This window comes from Bubalus bubalis, chromosome 3 (assembly GCF_019923935.1).
Source record: "Bubalus bubalis isolate 160015118507 breed Murrah chromosome 3, NDDB_SH_1, whole genome shotgun sequence".
NCBI lineage: Eukaryota > Metazoa > Chordata > Mammalia > Artiodactyla > Bovidae > Bubalus > Bubalus bubalis.
The window spans coordinates 151,619,125-151,642,936 of record NC_059159.1 but is presented as its reverse complement, the minus strand read 5'-3'; the positions used below and the strand labels follow the sequence as shown (position 1 = coordinate 151,642,936).

General features: G+C 47.0%; 1 protein-coding gene across 16 annotated transcripts in view; it reads right to left on the bottom strand.

The window, feature by feature from the left end:
• CDK20 (cyclin dependent kinase 20) overlaps positions 1-15,170 on the bottom strand; it is a 48,240-nt gene extending 33,070 nt beyond the window's left edge. For 2 of the 16 annotated variants that reach the window (XM_025282137.3, XM_025282136.3), the window contains exons 1-7: positions 14,747-15,149; positions 14,275-14,388; positions 11,586-11,774; positions 11,230-11,351; positions 10,969-11,031; positions 9,686-9,842; positions 9,103-9,258 (exon numbers count right to left, since the gene is read on the bottom strand). In XM_025282137.3, coding sequence (XP_025137922.3) covers positions 9,103-9,258; positions 9,686-9,842; positions 10,969-11,031; positions 11,230-11,351; positions 11,586-11,774; positions 14,275-14,388; positions 14,747-14,821 — 876 coding nt within the window. In that variant the 5' untranslated portion in view covers positions 14,822-15,149. Of the gene's footprint in view, positions 1-6,235; positions 7,231-9,102; positions 9,259-9,685; positions 9,843-10,968; positions 11,032-11,229; positions 11,352-11,585; positions 11,775-14,274; positions 14,389-14,746 lie in introns of those variants that run through there. The other 14 variants (XM_006064063.4, XM_025282130.3, XM_025282131.3 and 11 more) reach the window with 14 other exon arrangements.
• Between the last annotated feature and the right edge of the window lie 8,642 nt (positions 15,171-23,812).

The window sequence follows — 23,812 nt, the reverse complement described above, 5'->3', positions numbered from 1 at the left end:
TCTGGTCAACCACTTGTAAAAGAATGAAACTAGAACACTTTCTAACACCATACACAAAAATAAACTCAAAATGGATTAAAGATCTAAACGTAAGACCAGAAACTATAAAACTCCTAGAGGAGAACATAGGCAAAACACTCTCGGACATACATCACAGCAGGATCCTCTATGACCCACCTCCAAGAATATTGGAAATAAAAGCAAAAATAAACAAATGGGACCTAATTAACCTTAAAAGCTTCTGCACATCAAAGGAAACTATTAGCAAGGTGAAAAGACAGCCTTCAGAATGGGAGAAGATAATAGCAAATGAAGCAACTGACAAACAACTAATCTCAAAAATATACAAGCAACTCCTACAGCTCAACTCCAGAAAAATAAATGACCCAATCAAAAAATGGGCCAAAGAACTAAATAGACATTTCTCCAAAGAAGACATACAGATGGCTAACAAACACATGAAAAGATGCTCCACATCACTCATTATCAGAGAAATGCAAATCAAAACCACTATGAGGTACCATTTCACACCAGTCAGAATGGCTGCGATCCAAAAGTCTACAAGCAATAAATGCTGGAGAGGGTGTGGAGAAAAGGGAACCCTCTTACACTGTTGGTGGGAATGCAAACTAGTACAGCCACTATGGAGAACAGTGTGGAGATTCCTTAAAAAACTGGAAATAGAACTGCCTTATGATCCAGCAATCCCACTGCTGGGCATACACACTGAGGAAACCAGAAGGGAAAGAGACACGTGTACCCCAATGTTCATCGCAGCACTGTTTATAATAGCCAGGACATGGAAGCAACCTAGATGTCCATCAGCAGATGAATGGATAAGAAAGCTGTGGTACATATACACAATGGAGTATTATTCAGCCATTAAAAAGAATACATTTGAATCAGTTCTAATGAGGTGGATGAAACTGGAGCCTATTATACAGAGTGAAGTAAGCCAAAAAGAAAAACACCAATACAGTATACTAATGCATATATATGGAATTTAGAAAGATGGTAACAATAACCCTGTGTACGAGACAGCAAAAGAGACACTGATGTATAGAACAGTCTTATGGACTCTGTGGGAGAGGGAGAGGGTGGGAAGATTTGGGAGAATGGCATTGAAACATGTAAAATATCATGTATGAAACGAGTTGCCAGTCCAGGTTCGATGCATGATACTGGATGCTTGGGGCTGGTGCACTGGGACGACCCAGAGGGATGGTGTGGGGAGGGAGGAGGGAGGAGGGTTCAGGATGGGGAACACATGTATACCTGTGGCGGATTCATTTTGATGTTTGGCAAAACTAATACAATTATGTACAGTTTAAAAATAAAATAAAATTAAAAAAAAAAAGAGTAAGAAAGATGTAGACAGAGGAAGAAAGTTTATTAAAAAAAAAAAAAAAGAAGAAGTCTTTTTGGAGACCTCCCTGGTAGTTCAGGTGCTAAGACACTGTACTGCCAATGCAGGGGCCTGGGTTTGATCCCTCATCAGGGAACTAGATCCTGCATGCTGCAATGAAAACTGAAGATTCTGTGTGTGACAACTGAGAACCAGTATAGCCAAATTTAAAAAAAAAAAAAAAAAGGAAGCTTTTTGGCTGGAAGGAATGTAAAGTTGATATTTTGCAAAGATCAAACCTGACAAGATTATCCATTCTCCTTTTACACAGTTCCCAGTTCAAAACCCAACTGAGATCTTATTTCCCTAATATTTATAATCCCTAATAATTATAAAATGTAATGAAACCTACAAAATAGATGCTACCCACCTTTGGGCTTCCCTGGTGGCTCAGATGGTAAAGAATCTACCTGCAATGCAGGAGATCTGGGTTTGATCCCTTGGTCAGGAAGATTCCCTGGAGAAGGGAATGGCTATCCACTCCAGTATTCTTGCCTGGAGAACTCCATGGACAGAGGAGTCTGGCAGGCTACAGTCCATAGGGTCACAGAAGAGTAGACACAACTGAGCAACTAACATTTTCACTTTCAAGTACTCTGAGAATCTCTCTGTTAGAACCTGACCTTCATGATGACACTGTGAGGCAGGGTTTACTGACCTCATTTTACCTAACAGGGGAACCAGAACCTAGAGAATCTGCTACTATCAAGGGTAAAAGGCACCTCCCTTTCTAAATCCGTTGGGGGACTACCTGGGTGACCTCAGCCAATGTGCTCACTACCTGATACTCATTTTCCTTACTGGTGTGCGTGCATGCTAAGTTGCTTCAGTCGCGTCTGACTCTTTGTGACCCCATGGACCATAGCCCACTAGGCTCCTTCCTCCATGGGATTCTCCCCGAAAGAATACTGGAGTGGGTTGCCATTTCCTCCTCCAGGGGATCTTCCTGACCCAGGGATGAAACCCACGTCCCTGACCAAGTACCGTCACTTGCACTGTTAGGCGGGTTCTTCACCACTAGCGCCACCTGGGAAGCCCTAATACCTTACTGGTACAACTGGGGATAACCACCCAGGATTTTACTCTACACATTTAAATTGTAATTACACAAAGAGGTAAAGGTCTGTCTGTTTACCTTTTGTAAAGTGATACAATAATGTATTTTTAAAAGTGGAGAAATTATTTCATTCAACAAACATTTACTGAGGACCCTAAATATCAAGGGGGTTGAGATGGTTGGATGGCATCACCGATTCAATGGACATGAATTTAGGCAAACTCTGGGAGATGGTCAGCAACAGAGATGCCTGGCGTGTTGCAGTCCATGGGGTCGTAAAGAGTGGGACACGACTTGGCGTGACTGAACAACAATTAAATATCAAGCCATATACTGAGTGTATACACACAATGATTATACAATGATTTTATACACAGTGATGCAAGAAACAAGTTCCCCACTCTTAGAAATGAGCTAGTGGGGGTGGGGGGTGAGGAGCAGATATTTAACAAATAACACTGTACGATCATGTGGTTACAGCTGTGCTGATGGAGCGCACAGAGGAGAAAGCCCTCAGAACACGTTTAACATGCGCAGAAGCGCACACCAGACTACCACATTCAACAGGCACTTAGGGACACAGCCAAAATGGGAGTTCGACTGGCTGAGAAGGGGTAGCTCGAGCCTGCAGGAGGAGGTGCCCCTTACAGGGAGAGCAAGGATTTCCGGGCAGGCCCCATAAGGGAACTTTCAGAACATTCCAGAAGAGGCGGGATCTCTAAGTCAATATTGGGGTGAACTCTGTTCACAGGTACCCAGCGCAGGTCAACCCAACAGGAGCTCTGGACACACTATAGACAGAGGGAGGGACGAAGGAGTAACGCTGAGGAGGTCATCACCCCGGGGGCCACGAGCGTCCTGCGCTAATTCCGGGCGGATTCAGGGCCGCCGCACGCCCCCTCCCAGATTTGGGAAACTGAGGCCTAGAAAGAACGGACCAACCGTAGACACGCCAGTGACCATTAGCTTAGCCCTGCCTCCCACCTGGGACGGGACTCACTACCTTGTCCACTTGGGCGGCGCAGAGCAGGTCGCGAGCCTCCAAGAAGGAAAAGACGTGCAAGAGTTCATGCAACCCCAACTGCGGTTCCATGGCGCCCGCCGCCCAGGACGCCGGGGTTGGGCCACGCCTTCGCTGTGCTTCCGCCCCCGACGGCCGAGCCCCGCCCCCCAAGGCCGAGCCCCGCCCCTCAAGCTGATCCTCTTTCCGCAGGCCGCGCCCCGCCCAGCCCGCCGGCTTCCGTCCGGCTGGCATAATTCTTGCCGAGCAGCGGTGCTGTTGCTCCTTACAGTAATAGCACGCCGGATCCGCTTCTGTTCGTCTTCAACTGGCTTTTGAGCTTCCCCTGGGCACTTGCTCTTGTCCTGACAGTAGCCCAGAACCTCGCTCACCTTCTTATACTGAATTCATCCTCGTTCTGACCTTCGTCCTTGCACTGACCCTTACACTGGAACTTGTGGTGCCCCTGCACCAAGTACCTCCTGAGCCCTTGCCCTGGTGCTGGCCCTTATCCAGACCTCGTACCTTTTCTTCAGCCTCACCCTAATCATCGCCCTTGACCTCATTAGCATCTGACATCTACCCCACCCCTATTCTTACCCTCACTTGACCCTGACACACCCTAACATTCCTTCACCCCGAATTTTGCCCTAGCCATGACTCTTGCCTTCACAATCACCTTCACAGAGACCCCCAGCCTCCCTCTTACCCTGGCACTGGCCCTCACCTAATGTTTCCTTTGTCATGACCCCTGCCTTGGCCCTGACCCCGGAGCTCACTCTGGACTTGGTCATGACCATACCAAAGATCTAGCTCAGTGTCAGAGCAGTTAGGGTCACAGTCAGGATGAGGGTAAGGTCAGGGACAGATTGATGAAGATCAGAAATTGGGGTGAGTGTCCAGTTCAAGGTAAAATTCTATGTCAGGTTAAGGGTTAAGATAAGAAAAAGGTCAGGGTTGTGTCATTGGAATCAGGTTCAAGGACAAGATCAGTGTGAGGGAAATTTTAGATTCAGGGTTAGGTTCAAGATCCAGTTCAAGTTTGAGATCAGTGTGAGAGTCAAGATCAAGTTGTGCCTCCATTGCAGAGGGTCAGTGAGAGGATGAATGTCAGGATAAGAAAGATGGTATTTTGGGGATGAAAAGTAAAAGTTGGGTTCAGGTTGACAGTGCATGGCCAGTTCTGAGTAGGATTCAGGGTCAAGTTGAGGGTGAGGTTAATGTTCAGAATTAGAATCAGTGTTGGATTCAGGGTCAAGATCAATGTGAGGATAATGTCAGTGTCAAGGTTGGCATGAAAGTCAAGGTCAATTAAAAGTCAAGGTGGGGTTCCATTTCTACTCCTGCTGGCAGGAATTAAGTTTTCTTCCAACTCTCCCTCCCCTCCCCCCATTACATTGGCCCAATCTGCATAATCCAGGACACTCTTTACATCTCACTCCTTTAATTACATTTGCAAAATCCCTTCTGTGTGTAAAACAGCATATTCATAGCTTAGGACATGGGCATTTTAAAGGGAACATTAGTCTGCTTACCACAGAGGGTCAGCGTTTGGCTTGTAGTAAAAATCAGGCTTAAGTTTCAACGTGAGAATAGGTCAAGATGGAGGTGATGATCAGGCTGAGGATCAGAGTCATCATAATTATGAAGGGCTATGTCACCCTGAAGTTCAATTTTAGGGTTAAGGTCTAGGTCAAGTTCAAGGTCATGATGGGATTAGGGTGTCAGTGGTGTCAGCCAAGTGTGAGTCTATGGCAAGATGAGTGTCAGAACCAGAGTCATGATCAGGTTTGGGGTGCAGACTAGTTTCAGTTTCAGCTTGAGTACAGTGGCTCAGACAGTAAAGTATCTGCCTGCAATGCAGGAGACCCAAGTTCGATCCCAGGGTCAACATGAGAAACAAAGATAAATATCAGTTAGACAGTCATGGTTAAGGTGAAAATGAGAGCCAAGTTCAAAGACAAGGTTAAGTTCTAAGTCAAATGAGGTCAGAGTTTGGATGAGGGTCAGAGTCAATGCTAAGATCAAAGCCAGGCCACTGGTCGGGGGGGGGGGGGTGCGGGGGGATGGGGAAGGGGCTGCCAAAGAACTGAGTGAAGGTGACAGTGAGGGTATGTACCAGGGTCAGGGTAATAGGGTCAGGTTAAATGTCAGGCTCAAGGTCAAGGCCAGGGTGTGTGTCGGGGGTGGGGGTAAGGTTTATAGAGTCTTTGTGAGCAGAACTGGCTGAGTGTCAGTGATCAGGGTTTGGGTCCAGACCCACATTCATATGGAGGTGAGAGATACCAGAAATTGAGCTAGACTGAAGCTTAGTCTTCAGATGTGGCTGGACAAACAGGCAGAGGCCAGATGCTTAAAACACCTTTAGAGTCACATGAGACACTTAAACTTATCCCTGCAAGCAACAACTGAGTTTACTGTATTTTACCCTCAAAGAGCCTAGAGGGCAGTGATGGCGGCAGTCAGTCACCTCTGTAACCTCGGTGCTTGCAGAGGTTTATACATATGGGCACAAAATGTGTATTTTGAATAACATACTGCTAGTATTTTAAGTTCCTCTCACTCGTCCGATTTTAATCTATCCATGAACAAACAGCACACCGTCTTGTTCACTGCAGCCCTACGGTACGTCTTGGTATGTACCTGACACGGTAAATCCTTTCATTGCTTTTCTCCTTTTCTTCTGCTTCTCCCTCCTCTTAACCTTTTCATTTCCACATATATATTTTAGAATTGGCTTACCAAGTTATTAAATAAGAAAGACAAGAGCAAGTTCAGATTGTTTTGGTATTTACTGAATTAACAAATGAATTCCAGGAATGTCTGTCTTATTTGCAAGATATCTCTGAGTGAAGAGGAGGTTCGTGTGATCCAGCCTACCCTTATCCTGAGGGTGATGCTGGTAAACCAGTTTAAGGTGTGGAGGGTCACTACCGGGTCCCCCACTTGAGCCATCCCTGGCCCTTGACTTCTGCCACCTTACCTCTAAATGGGAGCTCTGTTACATGAAGAACCTAGGAAGCCCCCAAGACTATAAAGTAGCCATGAGTGGGGCCACTTTCCAAGTGACCAGAAACAAGGGCCAAGAGATGATGCCACCTCAGCCACTTCTCTCTATATGAACTACAGAAGAGGGGCTTACATCACATAGAACTACTCAGGGTTTTTATAATAAATCTCAAAATTGAACTAGTGTTTAATGTCTGAGAACAAAATCAAACCAAACTTTCCTTCTCACTTGGGTTTCCAACATGAGGACATCTTAAACTCAGTGCTCCCTTAGATGGTTCAACTGGGACAATCCCTGACTGGTGGAATCCCTGATGATGGCAGGCATGGTGGTGGAACTCACTGCCCCCTGCTGATGGATCCCTCAGCAGCACACAAAATTGGAGGCTGATAGCACAGGTTGACGGCGCCCTCTGCTGGGGCTGGATGGCCTCATTGTCTGGCCAGGACCAGGGCCACTGTGGTTGAAATCAGGCTGGAGTAGAGGAACGAGTGGCTTGGGTTGTCCTTGGGAGGGGCAGGAAGTTGGGGGGACAAGCCAACTGGGCCTGGCCCTGCATCTCAGCCCTCCGGGATGAAAGGCCGAATCAGCTCCGGGTTCAACAGTGACTCCTCGAGAGGCCGGTCCACATGGAAGTCATGGACGTGGGGGGGTCCTGGGTGGGCCTTGGGGGCAGGTCCCCCTGGGCGCTGGGGGATCGGCAGCTCCGAGGGGTGGACAGGCAGGGGAGCCGTGAAGAAGTAGTGGTGCAGGAGGGCCTGAGAGGAGCAAGCAAGAGACAGCAAAAGGAAACCAGTCACTGCAGCCTTCCAGGTTCAGCTCACTTCCCTCTGGGGGGCAGCAGGGGATGTGAATACCCGAGAATACCCTGGAAGAAATTTTCTCATTCATGCATTCTCCATTCAAGATGATCCCAACAGCTCTGAGTGTTCACTGTTTCAGCACTGCTCCAAAGACAGGAGATGTAGCAGTGAACTAACAAAGAGCTCTGCCTTCAAGTCTTCCATATAGTCAGGGGTTGGACACGACTGAGCGACTAAGCACAGCACAGCACAGGGGGCGATAAACAAGATAAAGTAAGATAAACAGAGCACCAGATGATTGGTGCTGTGGGAAAGAGAAAGTCAGAGCGTGGACAAGGAAAACGAGGGTAGCTGCAGGCCTGAAGAACGGGAGGGTAGGCCCCGAGAGGTAGCACTCGAGCAGAGATCTGGAAGCTGAATGAGCGAGGCTCTGGGACGGAAGTGCACAGACCTTAGGACCTGGAGGAGGCCTGGCATCCCAGGGAGTGAGCAAGGGGAAGGGAGCTGCAGGGCCACAGATGTGACGGCCCCACGTGTGTGGTGCCTGTGCGCCACTAGGACCTGGGCTTCTCAGCTGACGAGAGAGCCCTGCAGGGGAACATGTGACAGCCTGCCTGGACAAGGTCCCTCTCTCTGCCGGGTGGAGGAGAGATTGAATGGGCAGGAGGAGAAGCAAACTCTGGGAGGCAACTGGGGACTTGCAGGGAGGCAGGAGGCGCTTAGACTGGAGGCAGCAGTGGGGAGCTGAGAAGTGGTCGGTTGGCTTTGTGCATGCGTGCTAAGTCGCTTCAGGCATGTCCAACTCTTTGCCCACCAGGCTCCTCTGTCCTTAGGATTTCCCAGGCAAGAATACTGGAGTGAGGTACCATTCCCTTCTCCAGAGGATCTTCCTGACCCAGGGATCGAACCTGCATCTTTTTTTTTAATGTCTCCTGCACTGGCAGGCAGATTCTTTATCACTAGCGCTACCTGGGAAGCCTCGGTTGGCTTCAGTACATCCTAAAGACATTGTATGGGGAGGGAGGAGGGAGGAGGGTTCAGGATGGGGAACACATTGTATACCTGTGGCGGATTCATTTTGATATTTGGCAAAACTAATACAATTTTGTAAAGTTTAAAAATAAAATAAAATTAAAAAAAAAAAAAAAAGACCACTAAAGGCATTGCTGACTTTGGAACTCACAGGGGGTGTATGTAAACACACAATGCTTGTTCCAAGGGCAGGGAGGTGAGGCTGCCATGAGGCCAGATGGACATGGGACAGAGGCCTGACACCATAAGCCATCAGCCCATGGTTCTCCCCTCCTCCCTCGCCTGCAGCCACAACCCCTTCCGGGTCCTCCTCTCCAGGCCTCTGCTCATCATTTCTCTTGGGATAATAAACCCAGCCCCCCTCCCCTCGCCCTTCTCCAGAAGACCTGCATGACCCCAGAGTCAGTCCCAACATCCCTCCCCTTGATGCCCACAGACTGGCTGCCCTGCCCCACCACAGGGTGGAGAGCCCAGAGGAACAAGTCACGTCTGTTCACGCGGGATCAGGACCCAAGACAATGCTGGGCGCGTGCCAGATGCTAGTAAATTCTTCTTGAAGGAATGAAGGGATGAAGAAGTGAGATGCACTCTTCAGCGAGGTGGGCAAGCCCTTTTAATATGGCCACTCCTAGCCACCTGCTGCCTCTCCAGGGTCTGCTCAGGAGAGGTACACCTTCTCCATGCCCCCTGTCTCCGGGGGTGCTGTTCCCAGTCCATCACAGGTTCTGAGGACCTCAACCTGCTGGGTCACAGGGGCACGAACAAGGAGGGTCAGGGCAATAGGTGTCTCCCTACCTGGGAGGCAGAGATGCGCTGTTGTGGTGGGTAGAGGAGGAACCGCCCTAGCAGGTCCAAGGCCTGGGGAGAGGCATCGGGCAGCACCTCCTCCAGGGGCACAGGCGCCTGCTCCTTGAAGGAGATCTTGTTGTAGTCGGGCAGCTCAGTGATCTCCTGGAGGAGAAGGGGGCTCATCAGGGCTGGCGCCCACCCTGTCAGCCCCCTCAGGAGTCAGTTCTTGCTTCCTGTCACCCACCTGCTGCCATTCACTCACAGAGCCCCCATCCACCTGCCCCTGCTCGCACCACATCACTCATGACATCATGCGCTCACAGCACAATGTGAGTGAACACGTGCACATCTCAGGCGCCTGCTCCATGCCCAGCTTGGTAAGGGCTGCATGTGTGCTGGGGATTAGCAGGAAGGGGTAGGGGCTGGGCCCTGGTCCTCCCCTCTCCAGCAGATCAGGGATGGAGGAGATCCCATGCTGGGCCAGGACCAAGGTCTGGGAGGGTCTAGGAGGTGTGGGGGCCATGAGGCAGAAGACAGAAGATGCAAGGCAGGGGAGTTATGAGCTGCTGGGGGAAGAGAGGACACCCACCCCCACCCCTCCAAATGGTAGGCCCCTGCAAACCGGCCAGACTTGAGGACTGGGGGTGCCCAAGATTCGAAGCACACAGCAAAGCTGTTCGATGTCATTCTCTCCTGGGAAAAGGGGGGACCCGTTCAGCAGCTCCCCCAGGATGCAGCCCACAGCCCTGCAGGTACAGAAGCCAAACATCTCAGAGATCACACACGAGGGACACAGATTTCCCCACACCAGCACCCACACCTCCCCCTGCAGTCAAGACACCCACAAAGTAGCCTACAGATCCCCAGCTTCACATAGTCCAAAGCTTCAAGCCTAGAATACAGAGCATAGCCCCTTCTCTAAATAGGTCTTGGGCCTCAACTTTGAAACACACATCGACCCAATAGTTCGGGGAACTTCTCAGAACCTCATACTCTGGGACACACAGCCACCCCCTCCCATTCTGGGGCAGACGTCCAAAACAGCCCCCAGACCTCGAACTCTTGTGAAGTGAAAGTTGCTCAGTCGTGTCTGATTCTTTGCGACTCCAAGGATTGTAGCCTGCCAGGCTCCTCTGCCCATGGAATTCTCCAGGCAAGAATACTGGAGTGGGTAGCCTTTCCCTTCTCCAGGAGATCTTCCCAACCCAGGGATCAAGCCCAGGTCTCCCGCACTGCAGGAGGATTCTTTATCATCTAAGTCACCAGGGAAGCCCAAGAATACTGGAATGGGTAGCCTATCCCTTCTCCAGGGGATCTTCCTGACCCAGGAATCAAACCAGGGTCTCCTGCATTGCAGGCGGATTCTTTACCAACTGAGCTACTAGGTGAGTCAGTCATGTCTGACTCTGCGATCCTATGGCCTGTAGCCCACAAGGCTCCTATGTTCGTGGAATTCTCCAGGCAAGAATACTAGAGTGAGTTGCCATGCATCCAACTCCAAATAAAGGTCCAAGGCCTTCATATCCAGGGACCCAGGCCTCTGCATAACTCAGGGACATTACATCCTGGATGTCACCGCCTGCATACCGGCTTAGACATCCCATGCCTCGGACCACCTTCCCAACCTCAGCCCAGAAGCTTCCTACAGGGACAATCACTCCAATGCCACTTGACCCCTCCCAGCTCAAAACTCATGGGGAGGATCACTGATTCCAAACTCCTCAGAAATACTCTAACCAGAGGAGACACTCCCAAGGCAACCTAGAGCTCACAGCAGGGAAAACCCCCAAATGGCTTAGAGACCTCAATGTCCAGGAGGAGAGGTGACTCAGCTACCCACATCCCCCCTTGTCTAGCCCGTAGGAGTCTCACCAGAGGTCGACACCCTGATCGTACTGGCGGGCACCATACAGGAGCTCGGGGGCTCGGTACCACCTATGAGAGGAGGGCAGGGGGTCACAGGTATGTCACTGGTCTGTCAGGAAGCTGCCCTGGAAGGTCACCCTGACCCTCACACCAGCCCCAGTAGCACTTGTTTGGACAGAACATCTCTTCCAAAATCATCTCTTCCCCAATAGGTAGGCTGGGGGCCTATCCTTTGCCATATCCTGCCCAGAAACTGGTCCTCCCTACCTGGTGGCCACCTGGTGTGTGTAGAGGCGGTTGCCATCTGGGGCAAAGACCCGGGCCAGGCCAAAGTCTGCTATCTTGAGCTGGCCTGAAGCACTGATAAGGAGGTTGGCTGGCTTCAGGTCCTGAGGGCACCAAAAGAAGCATCAGTTCCTCTAGCGGACCTCGGGACAGGAGGGCTTGGCAGGCTGGGCACCCGGGTGAGCTCAGGACCTGGTCTCTTCCAGGGCCACAACTCCAATCACTTGTCCCCAGGCCCTGCCCGTTCTGTCCCCTCCCAAACCATGCTCTTTATCAAGGGCTGGCCTACTCCCAGCCCAGCCATCCACAGGCCCACCCCAGCCCAGGGTGGTACTGACCCGATGCACGATGTTGTTGGCATGGCAGAAGGCGACGCCCTTGAGCAGCATCTGTAAGTAGCTCTTGACCTGCGCCTGGGCCAGTGGCCTCTGGGTGCGGCGCACCACCTCAGCCAGATCTGACAGCATGAACTCGAAGGCCAGCACAAAGCCTGCGCCATGTGGGAACACGGCCTTCAGCTGCACAACCTGCAATGGGTACCCCGTCAGCCTCCAGACTCTCACGGCTCAGACTCTCTCGGATCTTCAGCCCCTGCGCCAACAGAGGACCAGGCAGGCAGAGAAGGTGACAAGAGACCTGAGCTCAGGATCAGGGAGCTGGGTGCTCTCTTGCTCCCTTCTCCCAGAAGAAGGCAAGTCCCTACTGGAATCCTGTAGTAAACACTCAGGGGGCACTAGTATAAAGAACCCGCCTGCCAATGCAAGAGACGTAAGAGATGTGGGTTTGATCCCTGGGTTGGGAAGATCCCCTGGAGGAGGACATGGCAGCCCACTCCAGTATTCTTGCCTGGAGAATCCCATGGACAAGAAGCCTGGTGGGTCACAGTCCATGAGGTCGCAAAGAGTCAGACACGACTGAAGTGATTTAGCTCTAGCAAACCCTCAGGGGAAAGGAGGTCTAAGAAAGGCCATATAGGGCAGTGTCTGATCCCCCACCCAGCCCACAAACTGGAAAGTCATCTGGAAACACACATCCACACAGGTGATCGCAGCTCCCAGCACTGGGCGCAGGAGACATGCCATATAAACCAAGGGCCCACAAGGGCTGGCTACACAGCAATGAGCAGGAGGGAGGGTCAGTGGGTTCTCAAGGAGGGGACAAATGACAGAAACTAACAAACCTATAGGGTATTCTGATGAAAACAGAAGAGAACATATGGGCCAAGGTCTGTTATACAGGGATCTGGGAAGGAGCTGTGGGCAGGGGTCAGCAAACACAAGGCCCAAAGGCAAGAATAGGAAGGAGGCTGCTCTGTTCTATACTCCTGGAGTCTCGATAGTGCTGTTTTCAGAGAGACATGGAAGAAATTTTGCTGGATGAATGAAGAGGCTGGCATGAGACAGAGCGATAGAGATAGTTCTTTCAGAGTGAAGAGAAGCCACTGGAGCTTTTCAAGCTGGGGAGTGGGGATTCATCTACAGTTTTTGACTGTGGAGTGGGAGTAGTGGCAGGGAAGCTGGAGGAGGGAAGGGGGAGCTGTTGCAGTAGTTCTGATGAGAGGTGAGGATGGCCTAGGCCAGGGGAATACCTGCAGTGTTTTAAAGATAGACCCTTCAGGCCCGCTACACAGGACATGGGACTGTATCACCAGCTTCCCATGGGCCCTCCAACCAGCTCACACAAGCTGTTTGTAAGCCCTTTTACTGTCCTCAAAAAACAAGAATGGCCGTAGTGCTGTTTTTCTGATTTTGATGGTAGCAGACAGTCATTTTACAAATTGGGACAAATATAGATTCAGATAATACACAAAATTATAACAAAAAACCCCAGCAAAAGTAAAATCCTACCACCTACAGTCAACAGTAGGAGTCTATCCCACCAGACTTTACAAGAGACATGGTATACACAGACACATATTCATACATGTGTGTGTGTGTTGTATGTGTTAGTCGCTCAGTCATGTCTGACTCTTTGGGAACCCATGGACTGTAGCCCACCAGGCTTTTCTGTCCATGGGATTCTCCAGGCAAGAATACTGGAGTGGGTTGCCATGCCCTTCTCCAGCAGATCTTCCCGACCCAGGGATCAAACCCAGGTCCCAGGTATTGCAGGCAGATTCTTTACCATCTTAGCCACCTGGGAAGCCTATATATATATATACACACACACACACACTACATATTCTTATACAAAACCAGGATGACACATGCAGTTCTAAAACATGCTTTTGTCACCAAAATATCAGGGACATCTTTAGAGAATAAGAAGCAAGTCAGAGTATTGCCTACTCTTGGGTGGGTGGGCCTCGCCTTGTCACTCCCCGGGAAGTTAGGTACATCCTCTACTCAGGAAGGACATGGACAAGAGAGAAAACCACGTAATGAGCCTGGGTGTGTGAGGTGTCTCTCCCCATGTGCCCACAGCCCCTCTTATGCCTGTCACATACAAATCACGCCAAGTGGACCCTGTAGCCTTTGTCTCCCCTACCACACTTCAGTTCTCAAAAGCAGGTTAGGGGCTATGTCGCCAGTGCCCAGCAGAGGGCAGAGCCTATGGGAGACCCTAATGTTAAAACGTTGATTCTGCAATCAGGCCAAAGCCTCCACAGACAAGCTGAGCCAGCTGAGTGCCCATGAGCAGGCCCTGGCCTGAGAGAAGGAGAGCCTGAAACCCGCCTTGCAGTATGGAGGAGAAAACTCAGAAGGACAGTGTACATAAAGCAGTTAACCCAGCCTGCAGAACGTAACAGGAGCTCAACAGGTGGCAGTAATCATTATCATTAGAAATCATTATATGATTTGAGAAAAAGGATAAGTCAGTCAATGAATGAACAAACAGGCAAGAAATAAATGCGTGAACAAGAGGGAATGAGTGAGGAATGAAATAACTGGGTGAATGAATGTGGACAAGAAAGGCAGTGAGTTGAGGGGTGAGGATGCAAATAAGGAAACACTGTGACCGCAGGCCCTCCGAGTGGGAGTAAGCAAGGAGGGTGGGACAGCCCCTCAGAACACCAGCCCCACTCACATACTGACTGTCTTCGATCTCCTGCAGGGCCTTGATCTCCCGTAGGACCTGGTTGGGGATGCCATCCTCCAGCCGCCGCAGGGCCACCTTCTTGAGGGCAACGATCTCTCCAGTCTGTTTGGGACAAAACGCAGACACTGCCAGCCCGTCCCAGCTGGGAAAAGGGGTGCGACGCCGGGGGTTGAGGTCCTCGTGGGGGTGGAACGCGCCCCCCAACCCGTGCTGGAGGGAAATCAGGGCCAACCGGCGCAGAGCCGGGCAAACAACTCAGATATCCACGCCCGGCTCCTAGGGGAACTCGCTGAAAGCGCTGTTGGTAGCTGGCCGCAACTTGGAAGCCCTCCCCTCCGCGGGCAAAAGAGGCGGGCGCACGCCAGGATGAACTACCGGGAGGCAAAAGCTACGGCCCAAGCAAGGGTCAGGAAGACGGGGAGATCTCAATGGAACCGAAGAGGAAGGGCTGGATGCTCACCTCTACGTGCTTGGCTTTGAAAACGATGCCGTGCGCACCCTCCCCTATGCGCCCCAAGATGCAGTACTGCTCCATGGCCCTCTGCCCGGCACCCTGACCTTCCGCAGTTACAGCCCCTCCCTGGCACCGGACCCTTCCGCGTTAGCCCGCCCCGGCTCCCGCCCCAGACGCGGCTGCCTAGCAACGACGGAGAAACGAGCGCCCGGGCCTGGAGGCCGAGGGCAGCTAGGGGTGGCGTCCGGGCCTCTCAGTGCCTTTCCCTAGGACCTCGCCATCACGCCTCAGTGCGCTTCACTCAGCAGAAGTCATCCGTGCGGGCGGGAGCGATGGTCACCGCCGATCCCTCTCGCCTCTGCCGAGCACCACGTGACCGGTGATGCCAGGTTACGCAACGGGGCAGGGCCACTTAGCCCGAGGGCAAAGCCGAGAGGCGGTGGGAAGGCGCTAAATTGGTGGGAGGGTGGAGCCGCTCTTCTGGGAGGAGGCGAGCACGGGGCGGGGAGGGGCGGGGCCGTCCATCCAGGGGCGTGACTGCGGCGCCGGGGGCGTGGCCGAAAAGTGACAGGGAGGGGCGGGCTCCTCCCCAAGAAGGCCAGGGTCCCTCCGCCCCCTTACCTAGAGGTGCCAGCTTCCACCTAGGAAAACATACAGGTGCCATTTTCCGCCTTTAAGCCCCAGAGTCAATGATGATGGAAGCAAGACGGGTTCCGGTCTGCGTTGTGGAGGGAGCTTGAAATGGCAGCATTTAAAGACAACTTTTAAAAAGTGCAAACTCTGACACAGAAAGACAATGTCTGAGGACTTCTAATGAGGAAACACTGGAGGAATTTGCAGACTGGGGGATTTTAAAGAAGTGCATGCCGTCAAAGGATGTTGATAAAAGCAAGTAGCTTTTTAAAACTTCTGAAAAAGTGTTCAATCTCATACACGATGAGATAAACCGTAAAATAATCTAATCACAACTAAAATAATAATAAAACAATCATATCACAGCTGTATATCCTCTTTGACCCACTTCTAGAACCTCCTCCAACAGATACATTACACTCATGTGAAATGACACGTGCAAGGTCAGGCACTGAAGCGCAGATGAATTGCAAAAACTTAGAAACGGCATAGATATCCATCAATAGGAGACTGTCTAAATTGTGATACACGCATCAATTCAGTTCAGTTCAGTTCAGTTCAGTCGCTCAGTCGTGTCCGACTCTTTTCGACCCCATGAATTGCAGCACGCCAGGCCTCCCTGTCTATTACCAACTCCCGGAGTTCACTCAGACTCACGTCCATGGAGTCAGTGACACGCATCATTTACGCTACCTTTAAAATGAACCAGGATGCTTTTCTATGTACACTAACGGGAAGGTTTCTAAGATGTATTGTTAAGTCAAAAGGACAAGATGAAGAACAAAGTTTATAGAGTGCCACTAGCTGTGTAAAAAGAAAAGAAAATAATATAAATAATGCTTGTTCATGTATTACAAGGTGTCTGGAAAATACTCAAGATTTCATGATTGTGCTTACCTGGTGAAGGGACCAGAAGGATTGGGGACAAGGTAGGAGGTGTCTTTTCACTGGGCTTCTTTGGATTTTTTTGAAATTGTGAACCGTATAATTTATTAATTCTTCAAAAAAATAAATATTTTTCTGGCTCAGAAATTGTACTCTGCTTTAACAATTTCAGAAGAAGGCCTTGATGTCTATACAGATATATTCATCCTGTTTGATGATGGCAGAGGCCAGAAAATAAGTCAAATATCCCATGGAAGAATGGTGAATAAGTTATGAGAGTGCCTCAGAATGGAATGCTTTACAGCTATTACAAATGGTGTGGGTAAATACAGCAGTGGAATGGGAAAGGATGGTCTTCAGAAAATGATACTGGGTCATTTGGAAAGTCATATGAGGAAGAACTGTCTATTGACGCAGATCTCAAATTATACACAAAAATTGATTCCAGATGGACTGCAGACCTAAATATAAAAGATAAACAATGAAGCTCTTAGAAAAAAACATATTTTAATGACTTTGGGTTCAGTTCAGTTCAGTCGCTCAGTCGTGTCCGACTCTTTGCGACCCCATGAATCACAGCACGCCAGGCCTCCCTGTCCATCACCAACTCCCGGAATTCACTCAAACTCACGTCCATTGAGTCAGTGATGCCATCCAGCCATCTCATCCTCTGTCGTCCCCTTCTCCTCCTGCCCCCAATCCCTCCCAGCATCAGAGTCTTTTCCAATGAGTCAGCTCTTCCCATGAGGTGGCCAAAGTATTGCAGTTTCAGCTTCGGCATCATTCCTTCCAAAGAACACCCAGGACTGATCTCCTTTAGAATGGACTGGTTGGATCTCCTTGCAGTCCAAGGGACTCTCAAGAGACTTCTCCAACACCACAGTTCAAAAGCATCAATTCCTCAGTGCTCAGCTTTCTTCATAATCCAACTCTCACATCTGTACATAACCACTGGAAAAACCATAGCCTTGACTAGCCGGACCTTTTTTGGCAAAGTAATGTCTCTGCTTTTCAATATGCTATCTAGGTTGGTCATAACTTTCCTTCCAAGGAAAGCGTCTTTTAATTTCATGGCTGCAGTCACCATCTGCAGTGATTTTGGAGCACCCAAAAGTAAAGTCTGACACTGTTTCCACTATTTCCCCATCTATTTCCCATGAAGTGATGGGACCAGATGCCATGATCTTAGTTTTCTGAATGTTGAGCTTTAAGCCAACTTTTTCACTCTCCTCTTTCACTTTCATCAAGAGGCTTTTTAGTTAGGATTTTCTAAATGAGGTTACAGAAAATGTTAAAAGACAAATAAAAATGAAAAGTTGAACTTTGTCAATAGTAAGAACATCGGTTTATCATAAGAAACTACATTTAGAGAGTGAAGAACAAAGCCACAAAAAGGAGAAGATATTGTAACACTTGTATCTGACAAAGAACTCATATGCAGAACTTATTAAGAACTCTTGCAAAATCATAAGAAGCAAGCTTTCAGAAAAGTGGGCAAAATATAGGATAGACACTTCACAAAAGAGATACACAAATGGCCCTTAAACATTTGAAAAGTTCTGTGCTAATTCCACTAGTCATCAGGAAATTTTAAGTCAAAATCATAATATAATAATCACCAGAATATCATTCCACTCCTAGGAATTTGACTTGGCAGAAATGTGTATACATACTTTTGTGTTTTTTTTTTTTGAGGAGGGCATGGCAACTCATTCTAGTATTCTTGCCTGGAGAATCTCATGGACAGAGGAGCCTGGCAGGCTACAGTCCATAGGGTGGCACAGAGTCAGACATGAATGAAATGACTTAGCACTCACGCACATATTTTTTTTAACACCAGAAACACAGAAGAATGTTGATAACAGCACTCTTTTTAATAGCTCAAACCTGGAAACAACCCCAAAGTCTATAGTAGAATAAATAAATTGCAGGATTTTTCACCTAATGGAGTGCTACATAGTAATGAGAATAAACAAAACATTATTATTTGCAACAACATGGATGAATCTCAAGCACAATGTTCAAAGAAACTAGACCCAAAATAATGTGAAACAGTGCCGCTGCTATGGAGAACAGTATGGGAGTTCCTCAAAAATTAAAAATAGAATTACTATGTGATCCAGCAATTCTACTTCTGAATATATATCAAAAGAATTAACAGCAAGACTTTGAAGAAATGTTCACACTTCCATATTCATAGTAGCACTGTTCACAGTAGGCAAGAGGAATAAGCAACCCAAGTGTCCATAGAGAGATAAATGGATAAACAAAATACAATAGATACATACAATGGAATATTACTCTTTTTTTTTGTTGTTGTTAACTCAACGGCGTGGTATGCAGGATCTTAGTTCCCTGACCAAGGATAGAACCTGTGCCCCTAGCTTTGGAAAAACAGAATCCTAACCACTGGACCACCAAGGAAGTCCTGGAATACTATTCATTCTTAAAAAGGAAGAAAATTCTGCCACATGATACAATGTGAGTGAACCTTGAGGACATTATGCTAAGTGAAATAAGCTGGTCACAAAAACAAAAATACTGTATGATTCCACTTATATGAAGTATGTAGAGAAATCAAATTCATATCAACAGACAGTAGACTGATGGTTGCTGGGGCATGGGTGGAGGAAGAAATGGGGTGCTGTTGTTTGCTGGGTATAGAGTTTGTTTTCCCATATGAAAACTTCTGGATATTGGTTTCACAGCACTGTAAATATGCTTAACACTACTGAACTGTACAGTTAGAAATGGTTCAGATGGTAAATTGTTTAAATGGTAAATTGTATGTTATTTTCCACAATTAAGCCTTTTTAAATAAAAAAAAAAAGGAATTTTTAAATAAACATCTGAAAGGCTGGTAAGACATTAAGAGTAGATCTAAAATTTAGGAGAGGTGGAAGAGGGCAGGGCTGAAAAAAATATTTGAAAAGATAATGATTGAAAGCTTCACAAATTTGGGGAAGGTATAACCTACGGTTTGAAGAAGTTGAGTCAATCCCAAAAGAATAGGCCCCAAACTATCATAATGCCCAAAACATCATAAATCAAATTACTGAAAACTAAAAGAAAAAACAAAAAACCAACTCTTGAATGTGCCCAGCAGTCCTAGAAAAATGATACATTGCCTACTGGGGCAGAATGTCTCTAATTCTTGTGATTTCTCATTAGAACCCATAGAGGCCAGAAGGAAACAACACATTTTTCAAGTGCTAAGAGAAAGGAACTGTTAACAGAATTATATATCCAGTGAGAATATACTTTAGGAATGAAAATGAAATGAAGCCATTCTCAGATGAAGGAAAATTGAGTGAATTTGTTCTTAGTGAACTTAATTTAAAAAATTGCTAAAGGAAGTTCTTGAAAGGAGAAGGGGAATGATAACAGAAGGAAACATGGAATGTCAGGAGCAAAAAAGAGGAATAGAAAGGGTTAATATTTGGACTTGACTTGTTGGTGAAGAGGATAAGAGTCCTCTGGCCAATGCAGGGGATTTAGGTTTGATCCCTAGCCAGGAAGATTCCCCATGAAGAGGAGCAATTAAGCCTATGAGCCACAGCTTCTGCGGCTACTGAGCCCAAGCGCCCTAGAGCCCACGCTCCACGGCGAGAGAGGCCTGTGCAGGGCAACAGAAAGGAGTTCCAGTTCGCCAAAGCTAGAAAAAAGCCCTCACAGAAATGAAGACCCAGAGCAGCCAAAAATAAATTAAAAAATACATAAATGAGTAAGAGAAGCGGTTAGTTTTTGGTGAGGATAATAGATTATCCTCCCACTGGGGTTTTATCAAGAAATTATGCTTGATATTTAAAAACAAAAAAATTATAGTGTTATTTGAAGTGTTTCTCAATGTATTCACAAATAATATTTAAAGCAGAAAACAAGAAACTGCTAAAAAAAAAAAGAAAGAAAAAATAAGGTGCACATGAGCCAACAGAAAGAGCTTCCAATTTCCAAAGCTGAAACAATTTGACCAGGAAAACAAGGATGTAGTATTGGGTTATAACCAAAAGTATAAAATAAATATCCATGAATTACTATTAATAAATAAATGATAAATAAATAAAGGGTAATAGAAAGTATCATGTTCAGAAGAATTCCAGATAACTTATGCAAGTACTCTGCTCTCAGGAGATGCAGCATAACCCCCCACTTTTTTTTTGTAATTAAGTTTCAATTTATTAAATTATCTAAAAGATAAAACTATGAAAGTTCATTTTCTTAACCTTGTATACATCAGTAATGATTGTGATTAATTTCTCTCAAATACCTTGGGCTTCCCTGGTGACTCAGATGGTTAAGACTCTGCCTGCAATACAGGAGACCTGGGTTTGATCCCTGGGTTGGGAAGATCCCCTGGAAAAAGGAATAGCAACCCACTCAGGTATTCTTACCTGGAGAATCCCATGGGCAGAGGAGCCTGGAAGGCTATAGTCCATGGGGTAGCAAAGAGTTGGACTATGAAAGTTCATTTTCTTAAACGTGTAAACATCAGTAATGATTCCAGTTAATTTCTCTCAAGTAACTTATATGGCAACAACACATTTACAAAAGACCTTAAACAACATATAAAACATAAACAATTGCAATAATTATAAAATTTTATCATGAAATTTAAATTCATTCATGTTTAAATTCTATTCTAAAAATATCAATGCCATAGAGTTACTCTATTCCTTATTTCTGCACAATTTGGTATACCTTCCTTCAGTTCAGTTCAATTCAGTTCAGTTGCTCAGTCGTGTCCGACTCTTTGCGACCCCATGGACTGCAGCACACCAGGCTTCCCTGTCCATCACCAACTCCCGGAACTTGCTCAAACTAGTTTCCATCGAGTCGATGATGCCATCCAACCATCTCATTCTCTGTCATCCCCTTCTCCTCCTGCCTTCAATCATTCCCAGCATCAGGGTCTTTTCCAATAAGTCAGTTATTGGAATCAGGTGGCCAAAGTATTGGAGCTTCAACTTCAACATCTGTCCTTCCAATGAATATTCAGGACTGATTTCCTTTAGGATTGATTGGTTGGATCTCCTTGCAGTCCAAGGGACTCTCAAGAGTCTTCTCCAACACCGCAGTTCAAAAGTATCAATTCTTCAGCACTCAGTTTTGTTTATGGTTCAACTCTCACACCCATACGTGACTACTGGAAAAACCATAGCTTTGACTAGACGAACTTTTGTTGGCAAAGCAATGTCTCTGCTTTTTAATATGCTGTCTGCTAAGTCACTTCAGTTGTGTCCGACTCTGTGCGACCCCATAGACGGCAGCCTACCAGGCTCCTCCCTCTGTCCATGAGATTTTCCAGGCAAGAGTACTGGAGTGGGTTTCCATTGCCTTCTCCAATATGCTGTCTAGGTGGGTTATAGCTTTTCTTCCAAGGAGCAGGCGTCTTTTAATTTCATGGCTGCAATCACCATCTGTAGTGATTTTGGAGCCCAAGAAAAGAAAGTCTCTCACTGTTTCCATTGTTTCCCTATCTGTTTGCCATGAAGTGATGGGACCAGATGCCATATCTTAATTTTCTGAATGCTGAATTTTAAGCCAGCCTTTCCACTCTCTTCTTTCACTTTGGTCAAGAGGCTCTTTAATTCTTCTCTGCTTTCTCCCATAAGGGTGCTGTTATCTGCATATCTGAGGTTATTGGTGTTTCTCCTGGCAATCTTGATCCCAGCTTGTGCTTTATCCAGCCCAGCATTTCTCATGATTTACTCTGCATAGAAGTTAAATAAGCAGGGTGACAATATACAGCGTTGACGTACTCCTTTCCCAATTTGGAACCAGTCTGTTGTTCCATGTCCAGTACTAACTGTTGTTTCCTGACCTGCATACAGATTTCTCAGGAGGCAGGTAAGGTGGTCTGGTATTCCTATCTCTTTAAGAATTTTCCACAGTTTGTTGTCAGCCACACACTCACAATATTAGTGATAACAAAATAACCCTAATATTAGGGTTATTTTAATGCTTCTTTTGATGTTTTTTTGTGGCTTCAGAAAATTTCACATTAATTCTTTCCAGGAATTTTGTTGAAATTTACAGATGCCTCTTCCCCTCAGAACAGCAGGTTTTGCAGGATCTAGGCTATCAATCAATTCCTAAGTATCTTTTCTGACCCTACAATTAAAGGGAATTAAACTTTAGTGATATATTGTGTGGCTGAGTCCCTGTAATACATGTGGACTTTTCTCTCCCTTCCTCTCTCCCTCTCCCTGTTACATATTTTCATTTCTGTAAGTTGTCGTCTTTCCAGTACATGAATAGCTCCCCACTTTTTAACTGCTGACTGTGTCGTGTCATACTGTCAAAGAGGACAATATGAAAAGTTAATAAAAAGACTATATTGTTGTTGTTCAGTGGCCCAGTCATGTCCAATTCTTTGTGACCCCATGGACTGCAGCATGCCAGGCCTCCCTGTCCCTCACTATCTCCCGAAGTTTGCCCAAGTTCATGTTCATTGCATTGGTGATGCCATTCACCCATTTCATCTGAAATGAAAATCAAGTGAAATCAAATGAAAAGTACTATACAGGGAAGAAATCTGACAAGACTCCACCTCAGTCAGGAGATAAGGTCATTACTAGTGATAAGCCTGATAAGCCGTGCTGATAGTATGTACTACTAGTATGTGGAGAGAATGGCACTTTACCTTGTTGTCTTCCTTCCCAAATCCCATAATCTCTATCAGATCATGAGGAAACATGACGCAAATCCCGAACGTGGGCCATTCTACAAAAAGGTGAACAACACTCCTCAAAACTGGCAAGGTCATCAAGAACAAGGAAGGTCTGAGAAACTGCCATAGCCAAGTGAAAGTCATTCAGTTGTGTCTGATTCTTTGTGACCCCATGAACTATACAGTCCATGGAATTCTCCAGGGCGGAATACTGGAGTGGGTAGGCTTTCCCTTCTCCAGGGGATCTCCCAACCCAGGGATCGATCCCAGGTCTCCTGCATTGCAGGCTGATTCTTTACCAGCTGAACCACAAGGGAAGCCCATAACCAAGAGGAGCCTACAGAGACATGACAACGAAATAGAACTTGATATCTTAGAATACTAGGACAGAAAAACCATATTCGGTAAAAACTAAGGAAATCTGAATAAAGTATGGACTTCGGTCAATAATAATGTGTCAAAAAAAAAAAATAATAATGTGTCAACATTCATTTATTAATTATTGTAGATGTGCCATACTAATACAAAATGTTAATAGAAGAAACTGGGTTGTGAAGTATGTGCAAGCTGTATTATTGTTGCGATTTTTCTGTAAATCTAAAACTGTTCTAAAATTTTTAAATTTCCTCTAAAAAAATCATTAAAACAGTAATCACGGGGACTTGCTGGTGGTCCAGTGGTTAAGAACCTGCCTTGCAGTGCAGGGGACACGGGTTCAATCTGTGGTCCAGGAAGAGACCACATGCTATCTACAGACATCTGCTGGATCTAACTGTGTTTTAGTGTTGTTCTAGTCTTTTATTTCCTGGCTTTTCTTTTGCCTAGTTGTTTTATTATTGAAAGTGGGACATGATGTTTTCAACTTTTGTTGTTGAATTATGTGT